This window comes from Falco biarmicus, chromosome 2, assembly GCF_023638135.1.
Source record: "Falco biarmicus isolate bFalBia1 chromosome 2, bFalBia1.pri, whole genome shotgun sequence".
Taxonomy (NCBI): domain Eukaryota; kingdom Metazoa; phylum Chordata; class Aves; order Falconiformes; family Falconidae; genus Falco; species Falco biarmicus.
In genome coordinates, this window is record NC_079289.1 from 32975113 (window position 1) to 33002143 (window position 27031).

The window sequence follows — 27031 nt, forward strand, 5'->3', positions numbered from 1 at the left end:
GATAAAACAATTAACTTCTTTTTTATGTCCTTACAGTTCTGCCCTTTTACCTAAAATGGCTAAGCCAAATTCTCCATCACTAATTGAAGTTGTAAAACAACTTGTAGAGAAGCAGCATTCACAAGCATCAGAGATAGAAAATAGCAAAACAGTTCTTTTCCAACTGCAGGTAATAAACCCTGTTTAGTATAGTTTAATTAATTTAATTTTTTCATTAGATGAGGAAGTATTCCTATGAGCAAGAGAAGCTGATGGTGCTTCATTTTTTCTGGGTGTTTGCATTTAAGTGTAAAGCAGATAATTCTGTTCCTGTGGGTGCCATTTAGGCTTAGCCAAAACTCTGTGTGTGTATTGTTATTAGCAAGGTTGCAACACAACTAAGACTTCCTTAGAGCAGGTTTCAGCAGATGTTTTATTTTTTGTTTGGAAAACCAAAACAAACCCCAGAAAAAATTGAGCAAAACCCACAAAACAAAACCACAATACAAAGTTAGAGCTTTTTGATTTTTTTTAATGGTGATTTCCTAAGAAAAGAATGGAAAAAATGATTTTAAAAGCATCCATTTTTGGCAGATTTTTACCAGACTTTATAATTTTTTCTTAATATCTTTTTGATACAAAATACTTTTTTCTATGTGTTTGAGGTGGGTATCCTAAATAGTCATTAAATACTGGTTTTATTTAGTAATTTTTCATAGAACACTGGATACATGTGATTTTTGTGAATACTGTTATAATTTCTGTGCTAATCTCTCACAGGATTTATTAAGCTTACAATTATTTTTTAACCTTTGAGATCAGATTTCTATTGAGAGACATATTTTAGTCTGAGGAAAGACACAATAGCATTCAGGCATTTTTGAGCATGGAAGAATGTTGATGGAAGTAGTAGAGTTCCATTTATAACATCTGTGAATAGCTCTACAGCTAAAATAATTGGTTTGAAATTTTGCACAAAAATAACTTCTCTGAAGGAGCAATGAAAACTTTTATTGCTTAGGACTGTCAATTGACTAGCCACACTTTGCAAGAAGCTTTCTCCTAATAATATACCATCCCATAATATAGTATGACGTAGCTGCAACAATTTATTTGTGATCAAAGAATTTAAACAAGGGTGTCTGTTTTCAAAAAAACCTGAAGAACTTTAGAGGCCTAGGTAATTAAGTTAGCTCATTTATTTTCTTCCCCTTCCATACCTTTTCCTTTTTCTTTCCAAAAAGCCCAAACTCTAGGAAATTCCATACAAACATTAGTGTTAGCAGAACAGCAATGTTAAATAATTAGGAACATAAATTCAGAATGCAGAACTGTTTTTTCATCTTTATGTCTATTTCCATGTGTGCATGTCACAGAAGACATGGAAAACAATAATTTCCTTTCCAAATTGGGAGGATCTTTGCCATTAAGATCTTTTGCTTTCCTGTTCTCAGTAAATGGTGGCTGGCAGTGATACTTACCCTACTAAAACCGTAGCCCAAGATTTCCAAATTAAAAGTTATGCAGAAACTTCTTGTTCTTAACAGTTAATAATGTCCTAATCTGTTCAAGACATTGAATAAGAGATTTCACAGAACTCATAGTGCTTCCATTAGAGAAAAGATAATAGGTGACATAAATCATGATGCTAATTCTTTCAGTGCATTACTGTTGGCTCTTACTTTGGGTGGGATTCATTATAGCTAGCTTACATCACCTACAAGTCAGAAGTTAACCCTGTATTAGTTATCTAGGCTCCCTTGGTAGTCATCAGAGAGCAAACATTTCTGAGGCAGCAGTTCAGCCCTCCTGGCTTAGATATATGTGTAGACATAGCACTTAGGGACATGGTTTGGTGATGGACTTGGCAGTGTTAGGTTTACAGTTGGACTCTATGATCTTAAAGATCTTTTCCAACATAAATGAATATATGTTGCTGTGATTTCTTGATGGGTCGAAGTATCGTGTTGTTAACTTCTCATCAGTGAGAGTATGTAGAGGCCTTTTTAGAACTAGATGTATATTTCTTAGGGGGTTAAAAACAGCTGGGATTAATCCAGCTCTCAAATACTACTGTGACAAAGCAGGGAATTAAAAATTTCAGGAGAATCTCCACCCCAGACACCCATCTATGTGTTTATGTGGGTTTTTAAGTGATTTGTGGTATCATTAGTTATTTTTAGTCTGATTAGGACTTAACCAGATTTCAGCTCTAAACAAACATTAGGACTGGGGTTCTTGCATCCTGTGTGTCTTGCAAATGCAATGATTTAAAAGTAATTTCAATGATACTTACTTCATATTTTAGATTCAGTCAAAAAGGAAAAGTCTAAGATTCTTGCATTGTGCCTCTAAAGTGGTGATTTTAGAAAATAGAACTCTACCTTCCATTCAAGCCACATTAAACAAGTGACAAAGAAGACTGTTGAATAAATGTAAATTACATTGTTTAACTAGATACCTAGTATCCTCTCAAAAATGTTATTAAGTGAACACTGAAATATTTTACAGGCAAAGTTTCAGGAACTAGAGAAAGAAATGGATTCCATTCTGTCAGAAACAAAGACAACAGAAAGGGAAATATATCTGCAAGATGATGCCATAGAAGTGACTAAATATCACTGTGAAAATCTGGAGGCTGAAGTCAGAGCCCTATATTCTGAAAATGTTAAGCTCAAGTGCGATGCAGAAACAGTACAAGAAGAGTTTGAGGTGACATCTGCAAGAAATAATGTGTATCGGGAAAAAATAAAGGCTCATAAACATCTCTTTTGGGAGATGGAAAGTAAAATGCCAATTATGATTGAGCTTGCTAAAAAGAAAGCTGTTGTTCAAGAATTAAAGACAAAGAAAGAGGAGTTAATACGAGATCTCCAGAATCCAGAAGGATCTGTTATAAAACAAGTACAGGTATTATATTTCTTCTGATTATTTTCCTTTTATGTCAAATAATTCTGCCATAGTTGATTGGTTTGTCTAATATGTTTACGGTTCATGCGGGACTGACTGTGGGGAATATAGATCATCTATAATGCTACATTAATTGAAGAAATTTTGGCTTCAGTATGTGGTAAAAAAATCATCAGCCATTGTTATCTGTATATTATTGTAAAAGTCAGGTTCGTTCTATGTGATCAGTTTAACTCGGCTATGAAAAAAATTTCAGAGCTGTAAATTAATTTATATAATTGGCAAACTGGGCTTCTTTGGGTTGTTGAATAAACTTACATGGACACTTTTCAGAATTCTGTGGAACAGAGACATGTTACATTTTTCATGTAAGAGCATGGTATTATTTTTTAACTTTGCTGTCAGGTAACAAATACAGTTGAGCTGTTTGCCAACGGGAGGTAGATTTGATGAGATGGTGATATAAAGGAGGAGAGGGGTAAAATATATTTATTTTGGTATTCTAATCTAACACTTATGTTTTCTCTTGACCCTACTTGCCATACTTCTCAAAAACAACTATGTAGGGATTTTTTACCACAAAATGCTACTAATATACAAGCAAACACAAGTATGAATTTGAAATGGGGTCACAGATTTCAACTGTGATGCAACTTGTGTTATTAAAAATTGAAAATCTGGTGTTACTCTAGTCATGGAAATTGATGAAAATTTGGTTGTACAAGTAAGTCTTTAAATACTGATTAATAAAGACTCATTAACATTGTATTTCCTTATGAGAAAGAATAATCTGTCTCCAAAAATACATTAATTATTCTTTGGTTTTGCAATACATTACATTTTAAAATTTTAAAATTTAAAATTAAGACCGCCAAAATGGGCTCAAATTTCTGTATTATTGTAGTTGTTTACTTATTTCAGATTGAAAGTATTATCTTCTTAAGTATCTAAAGCCATGTGATGTTATTTTAGTTACTTATATTAAGTACTATTTTAAAATTTTTGTTAATGTAGTTATTATTAATTATTTTAACATGAAGACGTTTATTATAGATCTTTATGTCATCTCTATTAATGAAGTGAGACTGTTAAAATACAATATTTTTAATGAGTTTAATAGAGGTACTGAGCAACTTTTTAAGGAGATTGTATCTTGACTTACATCTGCAGGAAGAAATTACCCTTTTAAAAAGGGAAATCACAACACTGAAAGAATTCATTAATAAAAAAATGGACTTTCTGGAAGAAGAGAAAAAAACGCATGCTAAGCTTAGAAAAGAAATTGAGGTGAGTCATTTGAATAAAATAGAATTACAGTTCTTCTGACAGAATGTAGATAGTGCAAATGAGTTTTGAAGTACTTTATACACTGTTGCTGGCCATACATTATTCAAGTATGTACAGTAACCATGCTATCTGAAATTCTTGATACTGGTAGTCTTTCTAAAATTCAGAACTTAACTGCTATCATGAGAAAAATTGAAGTTAAGGACATTTAAATGTTTTAAGAAGGATTTCTGCTGTGAACTTTTGGAATGATGCCCTGAATAGAAGGAGGTCACTGAATGGTTGTAAAGCCAAATGCATGGGGTTTTATTTCTGTAGTACCTTGGGAATACTTTAAATTTCACTGCTGAATTGATTATTCATGACTTGTCTCGTGGTTCCTGATAACTTATCGATGGGAGAATCAGTTGCACCAAGAAAATGGATTTCCCATGAATCTCCCTAATTTGAGCTGGTATTAAATTAGGGATAACACAGTGGCTCCTAATTAGCTGCCAAGATAAAATTCTGATAAATAGTTAAAACCTTCTCTTTTTAAATAATTGAATTATATTTTATATTTTGTTCCTTACTGAAATTATATGTCTAGATAGTTTTTAGTTTGGAAGTTTCAAATCATTTATCTTGTTAGTTCAAACAAATGCCACAAAATTTAATGAGCAAAGCCTGAAATATAAAGATTAACTGATCTAATGTTAGCTCTATTGCCCATTGTAAAATATAGGTTGAAAAAATAATTTTTCATGTAATAGGGAACAGCAGAGTATTTTTAAACTGAAAAGTAAAACACAGCCACTTTAGACTAGGTCTGTGCTATTCAGTGTCTGAGAAAATATTTTTTTATCAAGGCAACATTCTCCTAAGAAAGTTCTCTAAATGCAAAGTGAAATTAGGCAGCCTAAAAATACTGTTAAGTTCTGTTATCAAAATAAGTTTAATTAAATAGTGAAGGTTAATCTGTTCTTCATTTGTTTGGATTATATGATCTTTTTGTCTCAGAAGGAAGCAGGTTTACAAATGGAATCTTTCAGGTTATTTTCTATTAAGAGCTCTCTGGAAAACAGTCCAATTTTTAGTATAAAAACTGGCAATGGACAGGCAGACACTAATATCCAGCAGTCCTCAGCACAACTCAGGAAAGAATATTCAAGCCAAGCACATGGGTGAAGCTCATTGAACTGCAGTGGTGGGATTCAGCTACAGACTGCCGACATCTACGTGTGGTTGTTTAAATATGGGTGACTACACATGAGTCAGACGAGTTCTCATTATAATCACTGGAGGTGTGGTTAGTGCAGTTGAAGTACTCTAGAGATCAGCTCAGTCGGTCATATGTAGGTGTTTACAGTAGGGTGAGCTGCATAATCTGGTCTTTCTAGACTTTGTAGTATGCATTGGCTAGATTTCTATTGATCAAACCAAGAATGTAGACATTTAGATCACACGTGCACCACTAAAGCTAGGTGTCTCAACCTGCAGACTGTCCCCACCTCAAGATTTCAGCACTTGTGATACGACTTTTACATATTGCCTGGATTCTCAGCTTCTAGCACTGCATGAGCCAAAAGTAACTGGCCTCCTCATAATCTCATGAAATTCAACAAAGTCAAGTGGAAGGTCCTGCATCTGGGTTGGGGCAATCCCCGATATCAGTACAGGCTGGGTGATGAATTGATTGAGAGCCGCCCTGCCTAGAAGGACTTGAGGGTATTAGTAGATGAAAGATTGGACATGAGCCAGCAACACGTGCTTGCAGGCCAGAAGGCTAACCGTATCTTGGGCTGCATAAAAAGCAGTGTGACCAGCAGGTTGATGGAGGTGGTTCTCCCCTTCTACACTGCTCTCATGAGACTCTGCCTGGAGTACTGGGGTCCGCAGTACAAGACAGACATGGAGCTGTTAGAGCAGGTCCAGAGGAAGGCCACGAAAATGGTCAGAGGCGTGGAGCACCTCTCCTGTGAAGACAGGCTGAGAAAGTTGAGGTTGTTCAGCCTGGAGGAGATAAGGCACCAGAGAGACCTTATTGTAACATCTGACTATATAAAGGGGGCTTGTAAGAAAGATAAAGACTTTTTACCAGGGCCTGTAGTGACAGGATAAGGGGCAATGTTTTAAACAGTTGAAAGAGGGTAGATCTAGGTTGGACATAAGGGAGATTTTTTTTTTTTTTTTTTTTACAAGGAGGGTGGTGAAAGAATTAAACAGTTTGCCCAGAGAAGTTGTCATCGTTGGAAATGGTCAGGGTCAGGCTGGATGAGGCTCTGAGCAGCCTGATCAAGTGAAAGATGTCCCTGCCTATGGCAGGGGGTTGGGCTAGATGATTTTTGAAGGTCCTTTCCAACCCAAACTGTTCTGTGAATCTATGATTCATAAATTTGCAAAGAGTATGTGAGCTCCCATGTTTCTGAGCCTCCAGATACAAGTGAGTCCTCATGTCTGATTAATGAGAGTGCTGTTGCATAGGACTTCTGGAGCCTTGATTCAGCAATGATTTTAAGCATATGTCATAAGTCGGCCCCTATACAGCCCTATACTTAAATGCCTACAGAATTCCTGTTAAAGGCTTGTTAATGGCTAAGTGGGCACTCAAACAGAATAGACTGACTCTTACAGCCCCGGTGCTCCCTTTTCACCTCAGTATTATTTCTGGTTTCCCACAAAGGTTTCCCCAACTAGGCATATTGTGCAGGAATGTAATTTGGGATGCCTTTCTAAAGCAGCTGAATTTTGGAAAGTTAAAAATTATTGATGAAATTTCTTTCTGCAAGGGAATTTGTGCCTAAGCTTTCTTTTTTTTCCAAGGGAAGTCAGCAATCTGACATTGATAATTAATAAACTATAATTAATTCCTAACTAGGATGCTTCTCATCGGTCAGGGTACTGATGGACTTTTAAGGCAACTTGTGGACCTTTTACATTCTGTTTCCTGAGCACCAGCCCTACCCCCTGTCTCTTGAAGAGCAGAGCCTGTTCACAGCCTTGGACAGGGATGGCAACAATAAATCAGGGTGGTTACCTGTGCAGGGACAAGGCTTCCGTCATAAAGACTAACCAAAGACATCCACAAATAATGGAAAATATGTTGATATGTAAAAATAATAAGAAAAAGAAAGCTCAAAAGACTGTCTATTCCCTTGCTGCACTCTCTCCCCTATATCAACATGCAGCTATATTATTCTTGGCAGATGCTTGTCTATCATGTCCTTGAGGGAGCCCAGCAGTGGAGATTCCACGAGTGCCCAGACAATTTTTTCTAATGGTTAACTTTTATGTACACAAGGCTCAGTAAAAAGAGCAATATTCTCTCTCCCCTCGGTCCAGTAAACATATTAGTGCTCCCTGCCTCAACAGATGTGCCAGACAGTTCCCAATAGTGATGCTAGAGACACATTTCTAAAAAAACCCCAGATAATATTGATCATAGATGTTTCACTGTCGTACAACACAGTCCTAGTGGTGTTTGGGTCCCGCAAGCACTCAATTCTCATGAGTGAATCTGACAGCATCTGTTAAAAAGTTGTGAAGGATTACAATGGAGAGACAGGCAACATGAAGAAAGACAACCTACCATTAGTAAAAGAAGGCAGTGTAATTTATAAAACATTTGTGATGAAGTTACTTAGTTATACATTAAATTTAGACAGTGAGACTTGTAGGAAGTCACTGGCAATGCTGTAGTTCTGATGCACCTGTATACATACCATCATGTGTATGTTAAATACAGTGTAATAACATTTCAATAAGCAGACAAAAGAATAATTACACACTACCACTCATGTGCCATTCAAACTAGGGTAAGTAAGCCCAAATTTTCATTAAGTGAATACCTGTTATTTCCATTTTTATTATAATGAATGTTTCATGCTTTTGCACTTCAGAATGCAAATCTTCAGAGGGTTGTGTGCAGCAGCCATTTGTCTCCACATAAGGCAGTGATGAGGGGAAAATTGGTACAGTACCACATTGCCATAAATGGCCTTTTAAAGAAAATAATACCTTTGTAAATACAGTGCAACAGTGAAGATGCTACTCCAGCCATCTATGTTACCTCATTTATACTCTAACATATATCCAAACACACTTGTCAAAGAATGAAAATTCCTTCCGTTCTAACCTCTCACTCTGGGGCCTGAAATCTTCCATGTGCAAAGTGTTGTCACAGCTGTGAGATGCTGACTTTTTGGTTGGGCTTTACTTTGTTAAATGGTAGACATCTACAGAGCAGATACCCACACCGAACTCCTCACTTAAGCTCTTAGTGGGATGGAGCTTTTCTTCCCTTGGTGAGAAAGTGGCATAATTCTTATTGTCCTAAAGCAGATATCTGACATAAGTCAGATGAATGGCTTCCGAGTTGTCTGTGACTCTTTAGTAGCTATAAAGTAAATGTGGAATGACTTGGTTAAATGTCAGAATCTACACTTAGAGTTAGGTGAGCTGAACACACCTCTGTAAATTACTTGAAAGAAATTTTGAAGTGAATTTTATTCTGATTTAATAGGTACAGAATAAAAGATATGATGCTATTCTAAAACGTTTGCATTGCCAACTAAACAAACTCCGTTCAAATAAAAGACAATGGCACTGGAACATTCAGCAGTTGGAGAAGAAGGCAGCAGAGCTAAGGAAGTGTCTTGGAGTACTGGAGTTACAAAGTAGCATGTAAAACTAACCTAACAAAGCTACAATGTAGGTAATCTTTTGCAGACAGAGGAACTCTTTTAGTAAATAGCCCAATAGCTGGGCCAGGGCTCAGTGATTTCTTTTCTTTTTAAAGTTTTTCTCCCTCTCATTCTGTGGCCTGAACTAGGCTGTGCTTGATCTGTAATGCTTTGGAATAACTTTTGCTTTTTTAAACTGTGGCCAGAGGCTGTTTGGGAAGAAACGTATTAACAGTCCCAGGTGTTTTCAAAGTATGTGCCAGATTTTATCTAAAAAGTCATTTGAAGTCAACCAAATACGGTTTAAGGAGTTCCTTTTTATTTGATTAGATCTCTGAAGATTGAGATCTACATTGTTTTTCCTACAGAGAAATTAGTATCAGTGTATGTTTGCATGCTTGAGATACCAAAACTCCAGATCTTTTATCCACATCTGTTATTATTGCAACCCACTAAGGAACTCTGAAAGCTCTGATAGCCTGTATTTTGATGTGTGGGAAGTTCATATAGATGATGTTGCAGCCTGTTTGCCTATATATCCACCAGTATGTCCTAGCATGGGGGACAAGGAAGACATAGGCAGTCCAGCTATAAAATGCTTAGGAACTAGTTCACTCAGAACTGGGCTTCAAATAATCTGACTTCAGCTGGTCTAATATATCTTAGCAAAGAGGAATGAGTAGGTAAAGCGAGTACTACATCTGGACAGCTTTTAAAATGGAACAACTCACTCTCCAGAAATACAAATGCATTACAGATGATTGGTTTTAGAGGAACTTACTGTGTAGAGGATCTTAACTAGCTGGTACTGGCCATCTAACATCTATGTGCTTAATGCTCAGTAAGATGATTCTTAATATAAATGATGGCCTATTAAAAATTCTTGTTAAAATAGTAGTGAAGAGTAGACATTTTTCTTTGCCTTCTTTTTATTATGTGCTTGGCATTTGAGGAATTTACAGTACTTTCTCTAATCTTACACTTAAGGTAATAATTCTGACTGGACATAACCTATAACATTTATCTGTTCTATGGTAGTAGCTTTTTATGTAAGGTGCTGTCTTGAATAATTTATATTTATCTTTACTCCTGAATATAAAATGAAGATTTAAACAAAATGAGTATTTATTGTGGAAAATGTTAAACTGCCTACATATTGTTAGCTTAGGAAAGCAAAAGTTTAAAATGCAATACTATTATTACTTGTGTTAGAACATTCATATATTCATGTATATTTACTTTTCCCTTAATATGTTATTTCACTTAATATAAAGTTATTTTAAGAAATATGCTGACTCATGAAGGCTCTCTCAATGTTGTTAGATTCAAGTTTGTTTGGCTTTGTCTTTTTCCCTTGCAATGTTGTCAACCAGACTACTTGCATTAAAGCAATAATGTAGAAAGTACAACCTCAGTATCCTATGCTATAGGAAAAGTAATGTGATACAAATAATTTTTTTTGCCGGGTTTATTACATATATTAATACAATAATATATTATATACATATATATAATATATATATAATATATTAATACAAATTGCTGGGTTAAAACTTTACTAACCTAATTTATTCTAAAAGAAGGCAAAGAAGGACATCTTAAATCTAATGCCTAATCTTAACTGCTTTGTTCTGATGTGACTCACACATTCATTGCTGGACATGAGTCCAGAAAGCAGTAACATTGAGTCTTATCGAGTGTGTAGTACATTACTGTAACATTACAACTGTTTAACCCTACACACAGCAAAACATCTTACATTTGTTGTATGTGTATTGTCTCTAGAAAGGGTTCCAGACTTGGAGTTTACTGTGTTACTAGTAGTTTTAGTGATTACCTGTTCTTCTGCTTTGCATAATATCTAATTTCAGTTTATTCAGTCATATGGTGAAATAAGTGTACTTTATATCAGGTAGTTTCTTTCCATAAAAATATGTATGCTCTGTCTTCTTTCTGAATTAAATAGATTCAGCCTTCCAAAGTTACTGACTTCCAGATCTGACCAAGAGCTTTAGCTTAATGTATCCCCCAAAAATTGGTACAATATCCAAAATTTGCAGGGTATTAAGACTGCATGTCCTTAAATGTGCCTTTAACCACTGATATTGTGTTGTTTTCACATTTAGTTTTTAATTATTTCTGAACCAGAACAACCATTGCATCAAGATACGGTATCAGGTACAAAAAGCACTTCAAGCAAATTAAATATAGTAGTAAGTGTCAAAGTAATAGGATCACAGTTAAACCTTGCACTTTATTACCAGTTGAAAACAGCTCTAGCATACAATCCAAACCTTCTCATGTAACAAAAATATCACACTTTTAGTTTTCTTTTTGACCAATGAAGATGTTCATTATTACTTCTCTGGATATTGGGGCAGTTTCTATGTATTAATGCATGTACAGCATGAATCACTCATACCGAGTAAATACCTTGGGCCTGTATTTTCATTGTTCCTTTTCATAAATCTCAGTAAACTGTAGTATCTCATATTACTTTTATGGTCCTTTGTACATGTTTTGAAATGGTTTAATATATTTTAATGAGGATGAATACAGGAGCTGTACGTAATACTCCTGTTAGTGCTATATAACATGCAGAGGAGATGTTCCCTTTTGCTACACAGAGGCCTTCCTATCATCCAAGGCCTAAGTTGTCTAATACTCCTTTTTGCCCTGTACTTTGCAAGAGAGCTTATGTTCTTGCCCACTGGGGCCCTTGACCCCTTCAAGGCATCTCAGCTATCAAAGTTGTATTTCTCTTTTTTCCTCAGTGTAAAACTTGCTTTTTCAATATACATATTTAAATGGACTAAGCTTATCTCAATTGTGTCTCAAGTCCTCTGGTAACTACATTCCCCTACATGTGGTAATAGCTGAACTCCATATCAAAAAGAGCCCTGACCGGTTGTGGTTCTCTCCAATTCACATCCTGGTTTTCACAAGAATAAATTCAGCTGTGCAGGCCAGAAAGCAACTGTTGCATGGTTTAGCTGTATCCCCATATGAATAGTGGGAGCTTTGGAAATCAAAGTACACCTGAGTTTCTCAGCTTTCCTGCCACAAAATGTAGCTATAATTCAGATTCAAGTATTTAGTATATGCCTGTGCTATGTATAACTGTTGTGCTCTCATTTAATTAAGAAATTATGCTAGAACTAAATTTATCTTAAATTCCATAAAAAAGAAAAATACTAGTGTTGGTCATAATACCGACACCTGTGGAATTTTACTATGAATACCCCCTTCATATGTTGGAGTTTCTTTAAAAATTATCTGTGGAAATGTGTTAGCTAGTCCTTAATCTATTTAACTTATGCTTTACTGACTATATAGAGTATGAACTCTAATACAAATGTTGTTTAGTATGAAGTCCACCATGCTGCAAAAAGTCTGTTCCTTCTCTGAAATGGTTTGTTTTAAGATCCAGACTCTGAGTGTTATTGTCATCTGGCATCACTGTCCTAGCTAAATGCCACAATTATAATGTCTCATGCCACATAAATATACTATTTATGTGTTTAACTCAACTGCCTTGACACTTAAGTTGATTGGATTAGATCAAAGCTAATCTTTGAAGCTTTGGTTGTCTTCAGTCCCCACAGAACTTATGGAAGTTTAGGTACTGAGTGAGTGGGTACACCTGAAATCTGTAGTCAGTTGTTTCATGTGCTAAACACCACATTTTACAGGATCAAATATATTTTGCACACTTCTGATGAACAGAACTTTGTATCATACAGTACTTACATATTTTCCCAGGTGCATAATTTCAAATTTAACATTCAGTATTTAACAGATAATAATTAAAAGAAAATAAAAATTAGTATTTTACTAGTGAATTTCAGTTAATCGGGAGAAAACCTCATCTGGGCAAAAACTCAACTGAAACAAGGAAATATACATTACTGCCTTCTCTAAACTATCAGCATCCTGTACAACATATGGAAAAACAAATTTATGTAGCTTTTCATAAAATTGCCTACTTCGAACAAATCCTGGCAACTTACTGAGGCTGTTTTTTTCTTGGTAATATGTTGAACAGTAGTAGGTTGATCTCAGGGTTGGTTTTTTTTTTTTCTCTTAGCAAGCAGGCACAGACAGTAGCAGAATGATTTATGAATTCTGGGGAATAACTCAGTGAATGCTCTCTGCATTCTTAATACACGAGGCTTTCCCAGCTTCCGGTGGAGAAGCGTGCTGCCAAACCCCTATCAGTCATTTCTGAGGATGGGTGTGGGACTAAGGGAAGGAAGAACTTCTGGCTTTGGCGCTCTGCAGGCAACAGGAAGATAAGTGACTACCCACTCTCAAAGCTAAAAGCAGCCATGGACATATAAATAAATAAGTGTGGAAAAACTTAGCAACAACCACAAACTACAAAGGGCAAAGCAAGAGAAACAAACAAACTAACCAACTAATGAGTTCTATGCACTGCTTAGAAAAAGTTTGAAGCACAGGAAACTGGATTTGTTCCAACAATATAGTGTAAATGTATTTTTCCTGTTGGGTGAACTCCACACTCCACGGGGGGATGATGCAGCCATTGGATCACATCATGCGATGCAGCAAAGGTACTGATGTGTGGTAAAGGGAAGGATCTCCCCGTCCTTTAAGCTGACACCCCACATGAAACCCTTTCATGTGATCCAATAACCTCAGATGCTGAAGCAGAGGAAATGTGTCAGACAATACAACCTTACCTGCTAAGATCTTTGTTCTCGTTGGGGATTCAAGTGGTACACAACAGAAGAGGGAAGGTGGATTGGGAACAAACATCAGTGTTGAGCTGCTTTGCCACTGTTGCAGTTTGCTTTGGCTCTCAGGAGAGTCTCTTGCAGAGAATTGTGTGTATGTGTGACAGTAAGCAATGCATCCCATTCTACTATGGTTCCTACATGAAGCTTCAGAGAAAGAAGAAATTGTGGCCACACTGCATCGATGGTATGTCATGCTTCTGAGGGTGAACCGCCCCCCCAGACTTTCAGAACTCTAACCTAGTTTTCTGAAATGCATGACTATAACATTATCAAAGTGATTATTAGATCCTTTGTTAAAATGCAGCTGCAGCATGTATCTCTGAGTCATGTCGATGCAGTGACTTCTTTAGGAATTCCAAGCAGTACTGAAATACTTTTCTTTTAGCAGTGTACTTTGCAAGAGGCAAACACTTCTTCAGGGGCAAGGTTAGGACGTTGCAATGAACTACCTCAGAAAGATGGATGAAGCAAAAAAATTCACAGCCTGCTTAAAGTACCACACTCAATTCTTTCATTTGGCTTTTAAAAGCATTTAGAGGAAGCAACATGTAGTGACCTAACAAAACAAAGAAAAAAATAAACCACAAACTACAAAGGACAAAGCAAGATAAACAAACAAAATCTCTACCCTCCCTACTCCCAAATATAAAGATAATTGTACTGCACATTCCCTATTTGGATGAAAGCAGACAGAGGAGACAGCTTTATCATGTCACTAAATATAAATCTGCTTGAAAATAGTTGCTACAATAATGAGCAGAGGACAGTGCTCTGTATTGAATGGAGATTTCTCCTGTCAGAAAATTACATGAGTGTTTCTACATTTTGCAGCAGCTTTTTAATTTAACATAGTCTAATTTTACATAATTCAGTAAAATTCTCTCTAAATCTTTCCAAGAGTAGCAAGCTTCTTAGTCTCTCATTTCATTCTGAATGTTGTATACCATATATTCAATACTCATTGACTAAATGCCACATAAGCTTCAATGTTTTTCTATCATCTGCACATTATGTTCGTTAACCTAATATATCACTTGCAGTGTTTTCAACAAAGTAATGAAGACTCCTGCGGTGGAACCAACACCGACAGTTTGAAATGCAGTTTTTTTCCCCCACTGACAATAAAGTCTAATAGTTCCCTCTAGTGGTGAAATACCTTTTTACATGGTAAAGGCACCTTTCATACTTGTTTCGATATGAAGATCAATACTTATCATAAGACTAGTTAATATTTCTACAGAACATGGTGAATACTAAATGCTAGTTTATTTCTAAAGAGGCAGGATGAAAAGGAGATGCTGAGTATTCTAACTCTTGCAACTGCAAACAACTGCAGTACAAATACGCTATCTACCCTTCATGCATCTCTACTAAAATTATTGCCATCTCTCAAATTATGAGTTCATACTGTTGCTAAGACTTCTTTAATTACTAATGCATTTGTGTTAGGCTAACTGCTGCATCTGGAAAAACAAGCAAGCATTTTGGCAGTGGAGAGCTTGGGTGTATCTCAAGTTTTTCCCCAGTTAGATCTATTGGTTCTTCCTTTACAGACATGGAGGAAAAAAACCCCACTTCTAGGAGATGTTTCATCTGAACTGTTTTATATAGTTGCGTTAAGATGACAGAAATTGTGCCCTAAAAAGTCTTGTTTTGCTCAATTGACTGTAAAAGGAGTGAAGGAACACTAGCTCAGATGTAAATAACTATTCTGATGTCTAATGTTAGGTAAGACGTATCCAAGCCCTATATCCTTAAGCCATCACAGCCACAACAGCGTTATTAGGAAATGCCTGATTATTTTTTCCCCCCATTATTGTTTTATTGCTGGCCACATATTTTCCTTTGTATTTCTCTAGCCTTCCCTATTGATTTCATGGGCTGTAAGTTTCTCATTTATATATTGCATTGTGTCATGTTTTCCATATGTTACACTGGGGAGCAGTGGGAGGCTGGTTCTAACAGGTATTTTCACCTGCCAGTGAACCAGAGTAGGCTTTTCGCTGAAGATTTCCTCTTCCTTGGTGGGGTACGCTTTGCTTTTTAAACATCTTTTTAGCTTCTGTCATGGAACTCTCATTTTTCGTTTGCTTTTTTCTATCTGCTTCTTCCCAGCCAACTTCACTCACAGTTTTCATCATCCATGAGAAATTAGCCATTTCGTAGCATCAACTACTATGCAGGGGGTTCACCGTGCCTGGCTTGGGTACCTGTTTGGAATTTAGTAATTCACATTCTGGTGGTGCCATCACTTTGCATTGATTGTGGAGGGGATCTGGATGGGATCTACCTTTTAGATAGCTAACATGATGTGAAATGAAACGTCCTGGGGCTTTAAAATAGATGGAATGAATTGCCTTCTAGCAATGCCTATTTCCCTCTGTTGCCTGCAGGAGTCCAGGGCAGGCAATCTAAACTCGTGGTAGATGATTAAAATTACATGACATAAGTCCCATCTATCATCTCCAGTTATCCCTCACCAACTCCAGGCCAGGAATTAATACAGCTCTATCCATTGCAGTGAGACCATAATTGAGTTACCCTGTGCTGAGAGCAGTAATACTTTCTGTGTTAAAGGATCACAAGGAATAATTTTAGAAACTCTAATAAGTTGTGTGACCTCCATGCTACATTTCTGAAATTGAATTCTCCCATGGCAAGACAATTGCTCCCCTGTAGTCTGCCTCTCACTGCAGACAAGTTGTAAGAAGTAATTCTGGTACGGTTTCATGGTCTATAAAGACTCCTCCTCCTTCCCACTTTCTGTATCCTCTTCTTGTCTTTGTGTTTTAGCACACTGACAATTAGTTTCTGAATTATTGGGATATACAGACCAGCTAGCAGTGTCTTTGTAGTACTGTCACTACATCATCATTCACTACTTTCACCTCTTCCCCTAAACAAATTTTATCTATAAAGATCTTTAGCGTTCCAGTCATGTGAACTATGTCACCAGTTGACAATAATATTTGCATCAGTGAGAATTTCCAGGCTCTTTTTTGTAACCTAGACTTTTAAAATTAGTACCTAATGACCAGAAAAATGCTGAGCCATCCACTGAAAATTAGGATGAAGTTGGAAATGTAGGTAATAAACTTAGCGAAGGATAGCAGGGGAATACGAATGGGAGACAGACACAGGCTGCAATGAGTGGAAGTAAAAGAAACTCAGGAAGGAAGAAGAGTGGTACATAAGCCTGTGTTAATTTTATACTGCAGAGTCCATAGTGGAACATAAGGTTCTTAAGTCTGAAAAATCCTCCACAGTCAGCACATAACCTCATCTTCCTCCAGCCACTGGGGAGTCACAGTCTATGTTACTGTCAGTGCCCATTAACTCCTGTGACAGAGACCTGTGCAAAAGTTCTAAAGTACTGATCCTAATGTTGACTCTGGAGTATCAGAAGGATCTCCGAAGGTTACTGTTTTTTAAACTCGTTCTTTGAACTAAACTATGAGATTTGTTTGATGCTCAGTTTTCCATGGAATGTCTCTTCCTCATGGCACCTCCAGTGCTTTCTCACAGGATGCAGTAGCTGCTTACATTTTTTAAGGCCGTAAGTATGGTAGCTGGAGAGGTAGCACCTGGATCCTGTTGCAGTTCAACACTGCAGCTACGCCTTCACTGTGTGACCTACTGGCTCAAGTGTATCTAACCATCATGGGACCCAGCATTTTGCTGTCTTCTGTGCTAGAAAAGAAATGGCTTGAAAGTCCAAAGTGGAAGAGAGTTTTCTCATTGACATTGACTTTTTCTGTGTTACTCTGCAGGGTCTTCAGTGGTGTATGGTAGTTCCAACACCTCTAACACACTTGAGATCAGTTTTTACACACAGAATTTGAGTTTTGGTGAGTTATCCATTCTATGGCTGAACTGGAATCCTGAATACCAGCATTAAGGATTCTCATGGTAGCATGTGGAGAAGAAAGAGCCCCTTTCAGTTGTCATTTCCTGGTCTTTCTGAGAGAATCTGTGAAAGATTTGATCCTCTAGATAGGAAAAGAATGTTTCTCAACAGATTGTTTGCAGAACTGTACACAACCCCTCACCGAATTACTGGAAAATCTCATTTCTATAGCTATACTCATTTTAATGAACTTCCTTGCAATTATTCAAATATTCATCCTGCTGCTCAAGAAAACCAGTATATCAATGATTTAACATAGCACTGCAGCAATTATCACTCACAAAACACAAAGAAACACCTCACTACTCAAAGAGGGATCAAAGTATGAAATCAAAAGTAACTCATTACGATATCACCACTTCAGTTTTTACAGTAGCAGTCACAATGTTTTGGTTGTTTTGACTGCTTTTATACCTGAAAAGAAGCTACAGAGCATGCTTATTCCATTTTCAGAAATGTAGTACTTATGAATTTCAAAGCCTTTTTGGTTCTGTATTGAAAAGTAGGATCCAATAGATCAGTGGCTGGTTTACTGCTGCTTTTGTCTAGTCTAACACCACTCACTTCAATAAGCCTGGAGTTGAAAAAGGAACCATACATTGGCAGTTACACCTATAGGTAGTTTAGTTGTCACTTTTAAAACTTAATCTAACTAATTTTGCCTTCATATTGCCCAGGCAGCTGCAGGTGGCTTTCCTTCCATTTGAATGGCTTTGCGATGTTTGGGCTTTTTTTCTCAGTACATACCTTTTTTTCCCCCTCAGTGTTACATTATATTACTAGCTGATTGCACAGGGGATTTTGACTGCTTTTTAGGTTATTGGCAACAGAGGCATTCTTAACCATGCTTATTAGACCTTCAAGAGTGCTAATTTTCTCATACAAAGGGAGTGTTGAACTTTCATTAGTGTATTTCCCAAATGCTTTAATTTTCTGATACAATTTCATATAATTATGTTTGCTTTTTATACATAAATGTGGAAAATAATGTACATTGGGAAACAATGCAAAAGCTGTCATAAAAGCAGAAAAGAGCAGCTGAAAAGAAAAACAGCAATGCAACATTGGTTTTAGAAGCAATGGAACACAAGAAGAGCTGACGTGTTGTGATGCTAACAACATTAATTAATGATGTATAAAAGGTCAAATATAAATGAGAAAGAGAAGATCTGTTAATAGAACACATGCTACTAAAATTAGAAGTTTAGAAATGTGCAATACAAAAGCAGAGAATTCTGATGAAATGTTTGATTGGAAATGCATTCATTGAGATTTTTTTCTCCTCTGAATGGAAAATGAGGCATACTTGTTTGAGATAACAAAAGGGAAATTTAGGCTATTGAGTCCAAATTACCAGTGTGAAATACATGTCCACTTTAGGTTTTCCTCATTCATATATGACAATCGGCTTTAGGGCAGAGTGCAGGACATGTTTGTTTAACAAGGCAGTTAGTTTGAATCAATAGCCAAGTGAAAGTACCTTTTCAGTGGGGATTTAGCAGTCATGAAAGTGAATGGTCTGTCTCACAGCCATTAATTCTCTTACTTTTGCAGATGTACCTAATAAACTCCAACCAGGAATGATGTTCCTTAGTAGATACACTAGTGCAGTTCTTCAGTGCTGGAATTCCAAGTAATTTATCTGCAAAACACTTCCCTCAACAGCCTGCACACACATGTTATGTTAACTGATCAGCCCCCTCTCCAGCACGGCAAAGAGACTTTTAATAGTGGAATGGACAAGCAAGGCAGAAGACCACTTGAAGCAAAGTTTGTTGAATCTGTGTGTGGTTATTCTTGCCTAACTTTAGTCATACCAGGCATGTAAATGCATACGCTAGATTTCCTATGTGGAAGAGAGGTATGTACCTTAAGAAGGTGATTCATCGTCTCCTCAAGTAAGTGTTTTGGTGAAATTAATTGCTCTAGGAAAGCAGAATTGCCCTGCAGTGATATCCTTCACTTGAGATGTTCCATTTGGCTGTGTTGGAATTTGTCTTGTCTAATATTTGGCCATTTAAGCATTAGCTAATATACACTATACATGTGGGCTTCTTGGACTGAGAAGCACATCCAGTGCGCATGCTAAAATTGATGCCTGTTATAGGTAGCATGAATCACTGTGGACAGGACTCTCTTTTTCCATGTGCTACAGAAGGAATCAACACAATTAGCTTCAGCGGGACTTCAGGATCTTTCAGCTAAAGTACAGCATAGATGTAGCTTGCTTACTTTTAGCCACATAAAATCTAGGTGTCTGGTTTAAATGAGGACACGATTTCACTTAGCCTATCTTTGCCACTTATTTTAGGTAACTTCTGGTCATTTACTGTTGAAAATACTGCAGCAAACTGTCTTTCTTCCTGTATTTGACTGGTAGAGAGGTGGTGACATTCAGAAAAGTCAAGACAAAATAGTTGCTTTTAAATTTCAAATTACCGTTTGTATACCTGAGATACACCACTGATGGTTCTGCCAACATTTCCCATTACAGTTTCCTATATTTAGAAATACACAGCTCTATAAACAATGAAAGAAAAGAACTAGGCCCTCTAGATGGTGACATTTTTCAATACAACATAGTTAAACAGATCCACATGGGCAGTAAAATTCCTTCTTTTTAGGCACTGGTGGTTTGATAAGACATTTTATATCCCTTCCATTCAAAAAACTTTTTATTTGTTGTACTGCATTGTAAATGGCTGATCTGCAATGAGTGTAGTAGTTTAATTTTGTTTCATTTTAATGAAAACCAGAAAAAATCCTTAAAAAACACAAGGAACTTAGCAACTGTGCTGAAAAGTGAAAGGCAGACAGAATCTCTGATATCATTCCTCCCCAAAGCAATGTAATCACAGTCATTTACTGTCCCAGAGCATGTAAAATATGGCAGGGACATTACAGAGACAAACCCAAAATTGTTACTGCAAAAACGCTAAGATTTGTAGCCAGTAATCTCTGGAGAAGAAAATGTGAAAGTTGAAGTTTTACACAGTATGAAGATTGTAATCTGCTGCCTTTCTTTAAACTGGAACAATTCGGTGGAACAGCTCCCAAACTTTTCCACTGCTTCCAGAATGCTCCTGAATTATCTTCCAGTTGCAACTGCAGGTTTTTATTCCTGCTTCTGGCTGTGAATCCTGCTTTTGTGATAAAACTTCTGTTGCACTCACAACCCTTACTGAATTCTGATCTCTTGTTTATTAAACACTGCTCTCATGCTAGTTTTCACCCAGCATATTTTTTTGCACATATGGTAGTCCATTCTGCTTTCCTTCTTGTATAATGATCACCAGGCTTTTTAAGAAAACAGCAAAAATGCATTAGAAATGACAGCATTCACATAACATCATTGCCACTTGATGCTGTCAGAAGGACAAATCACATCTTTTGGTCTGCAAAGAGTCTGCCAAGTGCAAGCTGCCTCATAATGTTTTGCAGCAAATTTGGTTAGCACATTTGAGTCTGTCCTGAAGTGATTGCTGTTTGCACTTTCTTTGTTATCATTCCCATATCTGTAGCTCTTTGACATGGCAAATCACTGCTAAGAGGGAAGCGTGAGCTGTCTGTCAGCGAATGGCCCAGCATCAAAACAGACCAATTAGCAATGTCCCCATCTGCTGCCTAGACTCATGCTTGCTCCCTGCCTGTTCCTGGAGCCAAGAATTGAACTGGAAGCTATGGGTTTCCTGCACAGCAGCAGTAGCCAATTTCTCCAAAGCTACATGGTGTTTAGAGAACTTCTTATAGGAGCTGGAGAATGAAAATACTGTCAGCACCTTTCTTACAGGAGCTAGACTCTTAAAACTTAATGCTGTTCAAGAGATCACTACAAACTAGTTGGGGTTCATTTAAGACAGAAGGTTAGAGTTGGTGCCAAAAAGAGAGCTCCTACCTTTTCACACCCTTACTGGAACAGAAACTGCCCTGCCTGGTGGAAGGAAGCAATGTGCTGAATATCTTCTTCATTAGGTTAAAATCTGAGGCTGATGGAAAATGTAAATGGAGACTAATGAAAGCCTGCTACAAATCTGATCCTGTATCTAGCAGGATGCCAAATCTGTAGGACTTAAGGTTTGTGGTATCACGCCATTAACTTCTGGGTAAACTACATGAAGTGAGAAGAAAATGTTTGCACACATTGATGTGAAAACAGAGTCTGTTAGATTGGGTCTGCGTGCCAGTCACAAAATGTATACCACTGTATTGTCATAAGCCCTCAGCTACTCCCATTGGAAAGTCCTGATTACACATGTGGCAATAGGGTTCTCAACCTGTGTTGTGTGATTTTACTTTCCAGAAGCCTCTCACTTTAAGGGCTGCATGAAAGGCTTTCCAGAGCAACTCCAGTGTTCCCTGTCCTTTCCAGCACAACTCCAAATGGAGTTCTATTGCCTGAAATTCCTCAGTGTGGGGTTGCTGCCAAAACTCAGACTCCTGAGGGCTATATAAAATCTTAACTTGGGGTTCAGGCGTGGAGATGAGACTCTGCTATGAGAGCTGCAGACTCTCTTTGCCCTTCTGATTCAGGCATGGAGAAATCTACATTTGTTTCCATGATCTCTTGTGCTTTTTAAAGTCTAAAAGCACTCCATGAGGCACAGATGAACATGACCTTCATTGATAGGAGATGAAGCTGGAGCCCAAGAAGATGTGACTTGCTAAGATGCAGGTGCCATCTGTAGTGAAAAAAGCCCTGATACCCTGCATTTCCATCCTGTCCTGCTTATCTGTTTCTTACCAGGTGAAGACTATCATGGCAAACACATACTTTATGAGAAGCCAAAATGAAGGAGAGCACCCTCCTATGGATTTCCATCTGATGGGGTTGTCTGTTGTCTAATAAGAGCTTCCATTCGTGCTTTTTTCCTCCAAAGGAGCACTAACAGTTACTCTGCTTTTTTGTGAAGCAGTTGAAAAAATTGTGTATTTTTGAGACTTTCCCTTTGCTAGATGCTGTGATTGCACTGTCCCTTTCTCTTAGGAAATCAGACTAAAACAGCTCTACAGCTGATTTTGCTTCCTCAAGCAAATTATCCAGATACATTAAAAGAAACAACAGCAACAAAATATTCTGTAGCAGTTCCTTTACTGAGTGAGTCCAGTTTGGCCCCAGAAAAGGTGCCAAGATTGCTTAGTGTACCTAAGAGTAGAACATGGCACAGTTCATGTAGTTTTCTGAGGCATAAGTCAGAGAGTCAAATCTTGCTCCTGGTGTAAATCAGGAAAAATATTGAGCTCTGAGAAAGAAACTGACCCATAAATTTTCTGTTTATCTGTATATTTCTTTAGTCAGGGCTGTTTACATTTTCTTCTTTGTTTAATAGAAGAAACTGGAGTGGGTGGAAGGGAAAACCCAGCATGATTGGCTATAATTTTTCTAACAGAGAATTAACTGGGAGGGATCAGAGAAGCTCTCCAAGGAGTCTTGTCACTGATTTGTCCTATGGGATGACTGCATCTGGTTCAGCTTAGCTGTATCTGTCTTCAGCATCGACCCTTCATCCAGTTTCATGTCTGCTGGAACACTGCCTTTTCTCCCTTGCTTGCATCTTGCTATTTTTCTTTCTCCTATTACTCATATTTCATTTTAGGCTTGTTTGCTTTACAGAAACCTCTGTAAATCATTCCAAGATCCGTTGTCAGGAAGTATGCTAGCTACAGTCATGTTGGCTTGATTTCTTTGGTGTTCTAATGCTACTTGCAGTAGCTATACTGTACAATCAAACCCTGACACTGATCAAGAGCAAAAGAAAGCCAGTAGATGGCACCATTTATTATCGTATAGAAGATTCATAACCAAAGCCTGGAGGGTTTTTCCCCCTTAAACCTGGTGTCAGGAAAAAATAAATCAGCTCTCCATTTTTAGAGATGTTACTTACAAGCTTAGTAGAGACCTCACTTTATATCCTTTCCCAGGGCTTCCTGGGAAGGATTCAGTGGCAATGCCTGAAATGGAAAAACATTTTAGAAACAATAATGGAACTAGAGGTCAGTAGGATACAACCCAGGGGAGCTTTCTTCTGTTTTGCTCTTAAAACACACCCTGTTGCTGCTTTACTTTCTTCATTCTATTAAATAACAGATTTGCTTTGAGGCATATCTCCAAACCCAATAACTTCAGAAAAGATTCAGGCAATGGTCAACTACAAACATGGCTTAGCTCTTCTGTAATAATGATTAGTACTATTTCCTTACAACATATAGCAGCTGTTATCTAGGGCTCTCGGAGTGCTTCAGAACACTAATGAAGTGTGCCTTGCAACACCTCTGTCAGATGGGGAATATTAATTCCCCAGAAATCCTGTTGACCTCAGTGGGTGCTTGCATGGTTCTACGTGTTTTACTCATGTGCTACACATGTGAACGAAGACTACAGAAGCAGGAGTAAACAGTGTAATATATTTTATGCCATTTCAAGCATTTTTCCCAAAAGAAAAAAAAGAGAGAGAAAAGACAGTCGTTTTGCCTTTCAGGATTTAGCCTCTGCATCATTTTTGGTAGGGGATCAGACTGCTTGCTTGTAGGTTAGCTACTAGTTTCCTATTGGTAGTGCATATTGTGTGTGATTCAAAGACAGATTTAGTGACTTCAGCATCATTTACTGCTAAAGGTTAAAAGCAGTTGCTCTTCCTAATCTCCTGCTGCACAGCCAATGTAATTTTAATACGGTGTGCTGTAGAAAAGGAAAGAAATGCAATGCTGAAACATTTTAACAGGATATATTTTTCCATCTTTATTTTAAGTTATGAAAACTGTCTGCAAAAAGCTAGTAAGTGTTTCCAGTCAATGATACTTTCCTGGCATCAAAAGATTTAGAAAATGAAATGAACTATCCAGCAGAAAAAAAAAACCAACACCAAGAGAAGACAAAGAGAAAGAGAACAACTTGGATTTTCTATATTTATCTGTGTGTTATGTGTATCTGCTTCACTGGGCTGTCAATTTTAATTGGACTGCAACCTACTGTAGTTGGGTTCACACTGGTTCAATTAAAAAATCCTGTTGTTACTTTTTTTTCCCTATTGCCCATAAATAGGAGTATTGTAGGAGTAATAATGTTAACCCCAGTGTCCTGGCAGAATGCCAGCTCAGGTAATTATATTCTGCCTATGGAAATTTCAGTTGCTGTTTCAGCTGAATACATTAGTCTTTATTTTCCATTCCTGATCATCATATTATATAGCACTGCTGTGTATTGCTGAAGAGCCACCCCAGATGTGGCTGCATTTTAGTCTTTGCTGAACTAAGGAAACAAAATCAGCATCTTTCCTCCTAGTAAAATTCTGGACTATTTACAACATCAAAGTGCAATGTCGGGGGTGACAGTTGGTTGAATGAAGGATTACTTGGTGAAAGTATGCATGGCAAGTATGCATGGACTGTATAGACAGTTAATGGTTTGTGAAAATTTTACATAGTGATGTGGTTATGACAAAGAACAGTGGAAGGATTTTGTAGTCTTAGTCAGGAAGATCTTCACAAGCAAGGTAGGTCAGGCTGAGTCTTTGACTTATAGAATGGTACAGCTTGGGAAAAATAATCCTTTAACAGCCTATCTATCTGATAGGTTTGCACAAGGACTACTCATCCCCTAAGGCAAAAAGAAGAGGGGCAGTTGCTGGAAAAAAATAGTGATAGTGCCTTTAGAGAAGAGTGGCTTGAAATGGTAATTTTTTACCTCATTTTCTGTATAGCTGTCATTATTGGTTTAAAATAATAGACACACATCCACCCCCCAAAAAAAGAAAAAAAATTGGAACTAACCTACTGGAATAGGTTCTTCCAGGATTTTTACTTTTAACTGTTTTGAAAATTGCCAGTTGCCAGTTGTGTTGCTGGAAAAACAGACATTTTTCTACAAAACAATCAGTATCAGATTAAGTCAGCATTTATTGACTTTAACATGAGAAAGATTGAGCAACTGTGCTTTCAGTGTGCCTCCCTCCGTGCCAAAATGGGGCAATAATATCTGGATTGCCCACGTAAGAGTTAAGAACAAGGTTTTCTGCTAGCTTTGGGTGACTTCTAAATAAAAATGAAACTTGTGTTATGCATTAGCAGAACAGTGATAAAGTGTAGTGGGCGTTCAGGATCAGCAGCAAAAAGACAGCATAAAGGCCAAAACACCAATCCTCTCTTTCAAAAGATCTCTGAAGCCAGGGAGGTGTGTGCTGACTCATATGGCAGAGAGGTATAATTCTCACAGACTTTTGATGATGATTTGGCACCTGCCTGTCACTCGTGCCTTGGGGACATACCCAGCTTACAAATATTGTTAGCTTTTGCTTCATTAAGGTGGAAACTGCAACTGCATTTTAGAATTTGTCAGTCTGGTGTTTAGCTTGTATTACCCATACCATCTATCTGTGTTTACTGAGCATACATAGTGTTGCCTTGTAAACTGTCTTTATATTTTCTCCTTTGGGATTATAAAGATCTCATTCAGCAGTCTTTTCCTCATCTAAGTAGAGTATTTTGATGAGTCTGAAAAAAAGCCGGAGTTTCAGTGGAACTGGCTGCATGAAGGAGAATTACCTGTGTGACCAAAGATGCGAGGTCTGGCCCAAGTCTTCCACTTCCGAAACATGATGGTTTTAAATTCTCCCAAATTTTATTTCTCAGATTTAGGGGGGGAAAAGCAGTCTCATTTTCTGATGTTGATTGGAAGATGAAAGATGAGCTTCAGGGCTGATGACAGTTCTCGAGAGTGACAGCATTAGCTTATGTATCCAATCATACAGTAATGATGCAATCCGTTAGCACATAGTACACAGGGAGCTGTCAGGTCTGTAGCAATCCAATTAAGTTACATGGTTTCTAAAGCTAGATGATCTGAAGAAGCTTAAAACAGAGTTAACACTGTGCTGGCTCAATGGTTGTGTCAATTATCTGGTTGGATATACTTGGCGCTCTGGCTGCTGAAGCATGTGGACATTTTTTCTTTTTTTCTCTAGAGCAGACCAGGGAGAAGACATTTAAGAGTTAATTGCTACCTAGCTTTATTATTATTTATTAAACAATAATCCTTATGTATATTTGAAAGAGATGGCCATCTCACTTGAGGTAAAAAACACAACAGAATAAATGGATTGCATAATGTGTTTTTCAGGCTTTTTGCTGAAACTGAAATATTAAAGTTCCTTTATAGTAGCTGAAGTGGTATTAATTTGTGTGGAGGTCAGTGTTTGACTTTTGCTGTGGGAAGCCTATGTGGTTCTTGTCAAAATCTTTTCCTTCTAACCTTTAGTTTCAGATATCTGCCTGCATTTCTGTTTGTGCTGTTCCCATTATCTTTGTATCTGAAATGCATGAGACAGAAAAGGAAAACAGCTCTGAGACATAGCTATCTTTTTTACATCTTCTCATTTTGTGTCAAGTTAATCAAAAGCCCTGTGTGAAGTGCCCTCTGAGCTCAGCCCTCCATCCTTCCAAGGTGTCCAAGGACTTGCAGTCAGGTAACCCTATCACACTCTTCCTGCAGGTTCCTCACAGGTGCTTCACCCTTTGTTTAGCAATTTGTACAC

General features: G+C 37.4%; 1 protein-coding gene across 1 annotated transcript; it reads left to right on the forward strand.

Annotated features, from left to right (window-relative positions):
• Positions 1-43: 43 nt before the first annotated feature.
• On the forward strand, positions 44-9799 carry CCDC122 (coiled-coil domain containing 122). Its single transcript, XM_056329290.1, has 4 exons — positions 44-169; positions 2491-2889; positions 4060-4176; positions 8678-9799. The coding sequence occupies exons 1-4, from the start codon at positions 56-58 to the stop codon at positions 8840-8842; spliced, it is 795 nt and encodes a 264-aa protein (XP_056185265.1). The 5' UTR covers positions 44-55; the 3' UTR covers positions 8843-9799.
• The last annotated feature ends 17232 nt before the right edge of the window (positions 9800-27031 follow it).

Bases quoted from the DNA above. Each gene is read 5' to 3' on its own strand.
- CCDC122 (XM_056329290.1), top strand. From the start codon at position 56: ATGGCTAAGCCAAATTCTCCATCACTAATTGAAGTTGTAAAACAACTT. The intron at 2,890-4,059 runs GTATTATATTTC...TTACATCTGCAG, and splicing joins CTGTTATAAAACAAGTACAG to GAAGAAATTACCCTTTTAAA. The intron at 4,177-8,677 runs GTGAGTCATTTG...CTGATTTAATAG, and splicing joins AGCTTAGAAAAGAAATTGAG to GTACAGAATAAAAGATATGA.